The sequence below is a fragment of the Parasteatoda tepidariorum genome, chromosome 2 (genome assembly GCF_043381705.1).
Source record: "Parasteatoda tepidariorum isolate YZ-2023 chromosome 2, CAS_Ptep_4.0, whole genome shotgun sequence".
In the NCBI taxonomy this organism is placed as follows: domain Eukaryota; kingdom Metazoa; phylum Arthropoda; class Arachnida; order Araneae; family Theridiidae; genus Parasteatoda; species Parasteatoda tepidariorum.
The window spans coordinates 71568632-71579439 of NC_092205.1; the positions used below are offsets into that span (position 1 = coordinate 71568632).

The 10808-nt window shown below is 30.0% G+C and overlaps 1 protein-coding gene across 4 annotated transcripts in view; it reads right to left on the minus strand.

The window, feature by feature from the left end:
• The window catches only part of LOC107454467 (centrosome and spindle pole associated protein 1), a 43769-nt gene that overhangs the window by 23688 nt on the left and 9273 nt on the right, over positions 1 to 10808 (minus strand). For 3 of the 4 annotated variants that reach the window (XM_043041970.2, XM_043041965.2, XM_016071674.3), the window contains exon 4: positions 1396 to 1440. In XM_043041970.2, the coding sequence (XP_042897904.1) occupies positions 1396 to 1440 (45 nt within the window). Of the gene's footprint in view, positions 1 to 1395; positions 1441 to 7593; positions 7694 to 10808 lie in introns of all 4 variants that reach the window. The other variant, XM_071177724.1, reaches the window with a different exon arrangement.

Consider the following 10808-nt stretch of genomic DNA (forward strand, 5'->3'; position numbering starts at 1 on the left):
GTGTAATACAGCTTAGGAAACGTGTGTTTATCTAATCTATTTAAAGTTTTGCATTTTGCATAAAAATACCGTAATTCTGATAATTTAGACAACAAGATAAAAACAAAGCGTAAAAAATTTCGCATTAAAATACCGTAATTGATGGAGATAATTTAGACAGTAAAATAAAAATAAACGTAAAAAAAAAAGATCAAAAATTTTTAAAAAATGACTGACTAAACAAACATTAAACCGAATAGGATTTAAAAAAAAACTTAGTCGAACACGCTTAGTTATCACAGTCAAACACGCTTATAACGATCCCTATTTCACGAGACGAATGTAACGAAAAATCCGGAAATATTCAACTTAATATTTTTATAAATACTTGGAGCATAACTTGCTTTTAACGGGCAAACCCCGGTTTTAGCGAGCAATCTAGTTGTTATTCATAAAATTTCCTTGTATTTTCAGACTTACACTCAAGCTGAACTAATCCTTCGTTAAAAAATTCATTTAACATTCCGAAGAAAACTGAAATTTAATAATGAACTAATGAGTCAATAATTTCAGAGGACACGTGAAATTTTTCGAAAGCAGGACTGAAAATAATGTTTTTTTTGACTAAAAGTCTTATCTGAAGAAACACAGCGACACTAAAACAGTTCAAAGCATATTAATGAACTTTATTTGTGATGTAGAAAAATAAAAAAAAAGTAATAAAGTGGGTATTTTATTTATAATTTTTTAAGTTTGAATGAACTTTGATATTTTCACGAACCCGTCTTTTACGAGCACTTTTCAGGCAACGATTCCGATCCCTTCGCGCACGTTGTAAGCGAGTTCGACTACTTCAAATTTAATGGAAACAAATAATACACCACAATGAAATTTAGTCATAAAGACTTTCCAATTTTGAAATAATTGGAAATTACAGCGTTAATTATTGAGTTAATAGTTAAAAAAAGTTAATGAGAAATATCTTTTTGAATCGTTTAGTTACTTTTGATTTGGGGTTTAAAAGACAATCAAACCTTTTGTTTAAAAAAAAATATTTCAATCGGAAAATACCTTTGAAATAAAAAAAAGCCTGGCTTTTTTCCAACCCTGTCTTCAATATATGGGTTAAGGGGTACATTTTGGTTTTAAGTTGGAATCCCCCTTCTACTAACTAGGAATATATGTAGTATGTGGCTTTATTTTTGCTTCATTCATGTTGTATCTTTATATTCATATTTTTCTTTATTTATTTATTTATAAATACATTTTAAACTATTTAAATCAATAAACATACATATTCATATGTAAAACTACTGAAACGCGAACGTTTGAAAATCTAAAAAAATAGAATTAAAATTTCATAAAATCAGGACTTTAAAAGGAAAAAAAAAATAAAGAAATAAAACAAAGTCTTACTGATACTCTCATTGGTTCGATAGACTTGACAGCTTCATACTCCTCCTATAAAAAAATATTTATTTCATTTTAAGTAGACAATAGACATTATCTGCATAATTAAGCATCCACTTCATAGTACATACTGAATCACTGTAACTTCAAAAATACAAACAGAAAAATTTGATCAATGATGTAACCAAGGAAACAACCCCAGTGTTGTCTAAGCATAAGACAAAATTACCAAGTAAATAAATAAAAACAATAAAAATGGGTACGAAAAAAAGTAACGTACTGATTGAGAATCAATTTTTTTCTTCTTCTTGTTTTTAGTAGTTTTTTCCCTTCGAAGTTTGACTGTTTTGAACAGACATTTTCTAAGCAATTCACAGCACGTTTTCCGGTCAAGAAATATCTCTTTTTAGGTCATAATTAATTTCATATTTTATAATATTTCTAAATATAATGTTCGAATTCTAATTCGTCATAAAATTCGAAGCAATTTTCATTTTTATTCTAGCTGCATTAAAAATATTTTTAAGATTTTTCCAAAACTCTTAGCGCTATTCGTTAATTTTGTTAACTACAAGTTCCTTGAGGTGGGTTTTTCACAAAAATGCAATTATCAACAGAAAACGAACATTTTCTCTAAGACCACTGCTTCAACGGGCCGACATTTTTCTCTCTATATTGAAAAATTTTTTTTTAATAAGTAAATAAAACAAACAGTTTTTAATGCCGTCTCCGCTGTTTCAGAATTTTTTTTTTTCTGAGCGTGCTTTTTCCTGCCATAACTCAAAAACTATTAGATAAATAATCATGAAATTTTTCAAATATCTAGAGAAATGCTTGAAGAACAATTGGATACCAAAATGCTATAAAAGTTAAGTTTTGAATTATTTTACGTCGAAGTTAGAAAATGTGTAATGTGTCTCATTTTGCTTAAATTTTGAATTAGTTTTTGAACGTAAACATATTTACGGTGCCACCGCAACTGCTTGCTGTACTGTAAGAAGCTAGTCACGTCGCATCTACTTAAATGAATCAATTATATTTTTTGATTTATAACATGGCAGCTTGGTAGCCACAACAATAAATTTTAAGAAGCTTAAAGAAAATCGGGATAATTCGCGTTTTTAAAACACAATGAACAAAATAATAATGATAACATAACTTATATCTTTATTTTTAAACCGCGAAATAAACATATGGAAACAGCACATTGGTTGTACAATTTTAAGTGGCATAAGAAAAATGTACCAATTTTTTTTTTTTTTAGTTTTTATAAATTTTGAGTGCGAGACGTGACCGGAAGTTATCATACGATTTCAAAAAATTTTTTCAATCTTTTTTATGTAAGTGTACATGTACATGTTTCCTACACTACAGATTTCTTAAAAATAAAAACTTCGTTATGTATTTTTTTAAGGGGGGAGGGAACTACTGTTACCAAGTTACATCATAAAATATTTTACGATGATTTTTTTTTCTTCTTTTTTTTAAAATTCCGACTAAGTTGACAGGCAATAAAAAAATTTATATTGATGGTATTGTGTATTTTTCGATGTAAAGGAAAAAATATTCGGATAAAAATTACAACCTTTTCACAAATAAAATTAACAAAATCTTTTGACGTTTCTCGAAAGTTCGATTTAGTTTCGAAGCTATTGAATTTTGAAATTTCAGCGTTCTGTTACCCTAAAGGTTAACAAAAAAAAATGTAGTTCATTAAAATTTGACTCAATTTAATTTTGAATAGCTTCAAATTTGACTCAGTTTAAGAGAAATGGCTTAACTATAAATGGTGCCTATAGATGTTAGAAATTTCTGTACTTTTTATTTTCTTAAATTTTGTGTCATTAGAAAGAAGAAGTCAGCCCCAAATAATTAAACTATTAAAATGCTAAAAATATTTATATAATTTTTCAAAAAAATTTATAAAAAATAATTCCCAGGGAAAAAAATTTTTCTTCTTTTTTTGCAAATTTTAAGAAGTTATTTTTTAGAAAGAAGTAACTACTTTAACCACCTCAATTTTTTGTCTCTCATAGTGTTATAACATATAATTTAAGAAAAAAAATAAAAACTAGTAACTTTTAGTTAAAATACTCCAAAATTTTTAATTTCTAATTAATTTACATAGCTTAGACAACATTTAAAATACATTCGGATCTCTATTAAACAAAGTAGTTAAATCCCGATAAAAAGCTCGTTATATGAAAAATTCGTTAAATTGAAAATCTCCATTTGAAATACTTAAACACAAAACAGGTTTTAAATTCAAAAAACATTAGACATAACTAAACTAGCAATTGATACACCTTTATCTTGTACATTATTATCGACTACTATCGAATAGTTTCAAATGATCTTATCATATGAAGGATTAGTGATTTCTTCCTCACAATTTATTGCTGTATTGTTTTTATTTTTCACACTGTCCAAAATATCCGATTCATTTAATGTTTCTGTGGTTGCAGCTACAGAATCAATAAAAAGAGAATCATTAATCAGTTCATCATCGTTAATTTCGTGGTTCTCTCTTAGCAGTATCCACATTTTTTTAAGTTCTTCTAAAAGAATATCATTCTCCGCGTTGACTAAAAGAATTTCTAAGAAAGAAAGAATTTCTGTTACGCTTTCTCGTTAATTGTTATGCATTTTCGTAAATTGATTTTTGGCCTGTATGAAATGCAAACAAAAAGGGAAAGGGATTTTACTGCTTTCTATAAAAGTGGATGCGAAATTCAATTCAAGATCATTTATCCATAAAATGCGTTAACAAGTTTGAAATGTTTTAGGAAATAGGGAAAGTGGATCTCAAAGAAAAGTTAATTTAATACAACATTTACTTCGCTATTTGGAAGTTATTTCACGAAGAAATTTCCAAAATGTTCTTGGTTCCTCGAAAAAAAATCGTTAAATAGAGAAATTCGCAAAATGAAAGTTCGTTAAATAGAAGTCGGACAGTAGTTAACAAATTTAGTCGATAAAAACAAACCCGCGATTGGGCACTAATTTAAAAAACCAGAGTTAATCAGGGCTATTATGATCACCCTTTCAGTTTTTTCACATTTACTATCTTTCGTATTGACTTGTCGAAAATACTTTTTAAAATTTCCACCAGGTTTTCTTTTAGAACTATATTCAATGTAGTTTTTAGTTCCATATAGTTTGCTAACTTAGAAGTCCCGCAGTGGACTGATCGTAAAGACACGGTTCCCGGTAGAACACCGAAGTCAAGCATCACTGGCTAAGGTCAGTAAATGGATGGGTGACCACTTTGATCAGCCTGCGTAGGGACCGAGGGTGCGTGGTATCGGTCCTCGTTAAACTGTTCTACCGTAAAGTGCTCGATTTCGCGCGCAGGTTGTCGGGCTACTAAAGCAGGGGAGCCATCCTCTCTGCAGAGGAAAATTGCGATAGCATGTCTGCAGATCATTCTCAGGAATGTTTCCCAGACCGTCGCCAATAGCCCATTCTGCAGCTCCAGTGCGACGTAAATAAAAATTACCTACCAATCTAATATACTTACAATATTATGATCTTAAATATATTATATATTTTCACTATATTGCAAGTAGTACTCTTTTTTTTAAAAGCACAATAAAATGCAACATATTAAAAAAAAAAGTTCGGAAAATCAGGATTTAATATTTAATTAATAAAATACTATGAAATAAAACTTAAGTTCAATGGAAACTACAATAATTACACACATATATGCTATTAATGCATTTTATGAAATCGAATGATTACACTGGGAACAGTTTTTTCTCTCTTCGGTTGCACGAGATTTTCTAACAGATCTCAGATAGTTTCGTATCGCTAATTTCAAATCTGCAATCGGTATATCTCTCCTAGCTACAATATTTGTAGACATTTTTAGTCTATTTTTTTCCGAAATTTACAATTTTATAAATGTTATATAAAACAAAGGCTCGTTATATCATCAGGATGAAAATTGTATTGGGACCCATGTTCTGAAATAATATATATAATAATTTCTATATAATAATTTTTATTCACTTGCACTTTCTCTTCTAAGATAGCGCAAATATTTGAACTTGTTATTGTATAACTATATTTATTTTGAAAAACATACTTTTGTAATGCATACTAGGGAATGCCCCGTTTTTATTCTTCTATTCTCGAAATTACAATTCTTAAAATATATTCATTAATATTAACGGCCTGCTATGAAAAAAATACAAGGGGACTGTTAGCTGAACTTCATGTATTTTTTGGTGTTGAAATGGAAAAAAATAATGAAAAATTTCCATCACGTCACGTTTTCTTGAAAAATTCAATTTTACCAGAATTTTTATGAAAATTTACCATAAAAAAATTTTTGTTTTTGAATTTCTTGCCTGGCGGCATTCTATTTTGGTTAAATCTACAAAAGTATGACATCTTCCTATCGCCGTCCATCTCTCTATCACAATATCGTTCTACCAATAGCTTCAAGAAAATTCTTATCTTGGTTCGCTGACCTCTCAGGAACACTAGCAAGCGTAATCGGGAGTCATATTTTCGGAAGCATTTTTAACGTATGCTTTTCTCTGTGCGTTTCGTGAAAAATGGCTTCCAGCTCGAGACGTTGTGAAAATTTCATTACAGACTATGCAAGACAAATTTATCATGCGTATTTTGGCATGAAACTCGGATACCAGGACAAATCGTGGGCTCCTCATAAAGTTTGCGGGCAGTATCTTAATGATCTACGCTTATGGCTCCGAGGAAAGAATTTGGAATTCCTATGACATGGAGGAAGCCTAAAAACCACATTGATGATTGTTATTTTTGTACTCGATATGTTCGTGGATATAACCGGAAAAAATCAAAGGCTAATATGTTATCCTGATCACATTCCATCGACCATACGCCCCGCTATTCAAGGACATGATGCTCCTGTGCCTTTTCCTCCAACTGAATTGCCAGTTTTCTCTTCAGAGTGTTCAGACGCGGAATATCCAGAAGTTCAAGGCTCCGATATCGAATATAAGTCATCTGACACCGGGTCACCTCAGCCCTTTCCTCAGGTTGAACTAAATGATCTAACTAGAGATCTGGGCCTTTCGAAAGAGACAGTTGAATAATTGTTAGTCTCCAGACTGAAAGAAAAAAACATATTGGCCAAAGGAACATCTTTTTATTGGTACAGGAATCAAGAAAAAGAATTTATTAAGTACTTTGATGAAAGGAGAGCTTGGTCTATAGTTCTGATGCTCCTGGATTGATGAGCAAAATTTAAAGTCATCTACGATAAAGATGAGTGGAGGCTGTTTATAGATTCATCTAAAAGAAGCCACAAAGCTGTCCTTCTTCATGGGAGCCAGTATGCATCTGTACCAGTTAGACACTCGGTATGTATAAAAGAATGCTATGAAAACCTGGCTCTCGCCCTGGACAAAATAAAATATATCGACCACAGTTGGACCATTTGCAATGATATGAAAGTTATCTCTATGCTTCTTGTTCAACATGGTGGATTTACAAAGTTCTCATGTTTCATTTGTGAGTGGGACAGCCATGACAAGACTTAACATTGGGTCAAAAAAGAATGACCGAAGAGACAAAATCTTGACCCAGGCTCCAAGAATGTAATTCGAAACAGCTTAGTTGATCCAAAAAAAAAATAATTTTTTTTTACCCCCTCTAAATATAAAATTAGGTGTAATGAAGTTGTTTGTCAAGGCTGTTCCAAAAGATGACGATTGTTTCAAATACACGTGGAAAAAGTTTCCAGGTTTATCCCAAGCTAAGCTGAAAGAGGTCATCTTTGTTGGTCCAGATATCCACAAACTCATCAAGGATAAAGATTTTGAGATTAACAGGACAACAACGGAAAAGGAATCTTGGGTTGCCTTCAAAAATGTCGACATCAAATTTCTGGATAACTACAATGATCCTGACTGTAAAGCAATTGTAATGGAAATGCTGGACAAATGTAAGACTTTGGATTGCTCCATGAGTGTCAAAATGCATTTTCTTCACTCACATGTGGACTTTTCCCCCGAAAATGTAGGAGCAGTCAGCGAAGAACGAGATGAAATGTTCCATCAAGATATCAAAGATATGGAGCGTAAATATCAAGGAAGACGGGACAAGAAAGAACATGCCGACCAACAACTGTTAGATGATAACTTGAGATAGGTCTGAGATTAAGCATAAAAGAAGATAATCAAAAATAGGTTTATAAGGAAAACGATTACGTACTTATGTAGAAACTTTTTTCCTTTGTTTTTGTTTTAAACTTTCATGTACGCAAAGACAATATTTGCTATTCTTGGACAATCGTCAATTTTACGTAAGTTACCTGTAAATTAAAATGGTATGATGGTGATATTCTCCTAAAAACTGATGAAAAAAGTTTTAACACAATGGACTTTGTTTTTCTCTCGACCAGAGGTAACTTGTGCGATCTGGCAACAGTATTTTTCATTCATTTTAATCTATAAAAAATTAGCCGCTCACTCAAAAATTAGTTTACCTTCACAAGATTCAATTTTACATATAGATTGAAATGAATAAATACGACAGTTACCAGATAGTACATGCACAATTGTTTGAGAAAATTCTTTTCTAAATAGAATTTTAGTGAAAACATCGATATCGATTTTACAAAAAATCCTGACGTGATGGTGGAAAATGAAGCTCATTTTCGGAATCAGGGCATCAAATAACATATAAATTAGTTGAAGACGTTGAAATTTGTGGTGTTGTTGATTGAATAACTTGCTGCAAAAGTTCAAAGAGGGTAAAGTGATGGCGATGACGATGGTAAAATGGAACCAAAACAGTGCCAAGAATTGAGAAGGCATTGAAACAATTAGGTACTTACCGCATTAACACGAACCTACAGAAAATGGACAGCAATTTGTTTTAAATGCCAAAAAATTAATTAAGCACACCGAGAAGAAAAAGAGTGTGTTTGAACCGAAATTTAATAAAATTTTAAATCAAAAATCTCTTGATTTCTTTCTTTTGCATTTTAAATATTTTCAGCAATTATGTAATATTTTCAATAAAAAGTTCTCGTAAATGGATCCTATATCCTGTTTTAGTTTTCAAGTTGATTACTTTTATATTACCTTTAATACATTTTCAAGTCATTATTTGATATTTTAGGCTGCCCTATATTTGTTCTTTTCAATATTAATAGTTCGCAACGAATGGTCCAATGAGATGGATCGAGGTTCTATGTATTACTAAATGGAAAACTGCTAAGTCAATCTTGCCAACGTTCCAACCAACATCCTACAGAGCTCTCTTTGGTCAAAGGTTTTTTTCCCCCTTACACTTTTTTAGAGAATGGCCAAAGGTACCCAGGAGGCCAAAGTAACTTAAGGACAGTGATTCCTCCTTAAAGGGAATGAAAAGAAAAGAGACAGCTGGGGGAAAATGAAAAAGAAAGGTTGCTTAGTTTTCTTCTCCACAATCTTTTATAACCAGTCAAAAGTAAACAAGACCACCGCCATATCTAGTGTTAATTATCAAAACAAATGCAAGTTTTTTTTATGTTGACAAGGAGAGGAGCAATGATTAAAAAACCATAATCTTCCGATATATTTGATTGTACAGATTTTTAAATACCACATTTAAATAATTATGAACTAAAAATAGTATTTAAATGAAAAAGCATTATGCATGAATAGTTACAAGCCATAGAAAGCTAGCAATGTATATGAAAGTATTTCAAAACAAACATTAATTGTTTCAAAATAATTAAGAAATAATTGAAAAATACCTTAATTTAAAAAGTTAGAAGAACTTCGAACTTGGTAAAAGAAATCAAATTTGGTTGAAAATTGATGAAAATTAGTAAATATTATGTTTAATGAATTTGGAGTTTTTATGCAGGAGGAGGAAATATTTGAAAGTATAAATTTTCAATATACTTAAGATACTGTAACACTCACTTACAAAAAACGTTATTCACATTGCAGTAAAGAATTTCATTATAAAATTTATTTATTTCAGTAATTTTTTTTATGTGCTGTAAAAAAAATGTTTTATTCTTTTAATGTTGGTCAAAAAATGAAATCTACTGTGTATACAGTGTGTGTAGCCAGATTTTTCAAGAAAAATAAGCACCTTTTAAGTACTTTTTAAGCACTCAAAAATATTTTTAATCACTTTCCAAAAAAAAATTATAATTAGGATCTGTGCAGTAACAAAAAAAAAAAAATTCTATCATTTAAAGTTCTTAATTTATAAACATAAAATCAATAAGTTCAAAAATATTTTCAAAAACTTTACATAATCATGATAAAATAACCAGTTTCTGATAAATGTTGGTAAACATGGTAAAGAAAAAATCTCTTTTTAAAAGATGGAAAATTAAGCACTTTTATGAACCCCAAATAAAAAGAGCACCTTTAAGGGCTTTTAAAAAACACAAATCAAAAATAAGCACCTTTAAGCACTTTTTAAAAATGCTATGCACCCTGGTATAGTATATTTCTTTAGTGCACTCCTTCAGATATTTTTGACATGAAGGACTAAAACCACCTACCAAGGATCACATTTTCAAACAACTTTTTCTGTTTCAAATAATGCCCTTAATTCAAAAGAACCATTTAAAAAGTGCCCAGATGGTGTAAAAAAAATATTCTAGGAGATTAAGTTTCTCTTACTTTAAAGTTGTTACAATTTGGAGAATTTTAATGCAAATGCAGTTAGAAACAAAAGTTGAAATAACACCCCTACATGTAATTTTTAAAAGAAAAGAAAAATATAACATAAAATATTGAAATTTTAAAAATTTGCCCCTACACAGCAGGTTGGTTGCTATGTAAATTGCTATTTCCAACTCAATGCAGATGATAACTAATATCTTACTTTAGACATTATTTAAGGGATCACAGTACCCAAAAAATGACAAAAATACCAAAAAAATTTTTATTGCTTATAATAAAACTTCAAACTATTTCAAATGTACAGAAAAAAATTCATCTCTCTATCTACATTTTTATAAAAGTTATGAATGATTTTAAATTGTTCTAATACAGAAACTTGCTCAGCAGTCTGACTTCAAAGTGCTTTTTCGCATAGATGATAATTTTGTGTCTTAATCTTAATTAAATCCCTAAGGAATTTTTTCTATTTAAGATAAAGCTTTGAAGTAAACTTTTTTATCTAGAGTATAATACTCTTATTTAGACTGTGCATGGAATAAGCATTTTATGAGGTATTACAACTTTTACGGCATGTTATATATACCTAACAGGAGTTTTCACCCTTTTTTTTCTACTTTTTTATAAAATAATCTATACAAAATATTCTAATTGATATATCAACAAATGAATGCACAAAATTGTTAAGATAAATATTGCAAGCACTATGAAAAAAACTTTTTTTGAAAATATGTTAAAATAAAAAAGCCTTAGGGATTTAAAAATTTAGAATTTTTTCAACTTTTTTTAAAATTT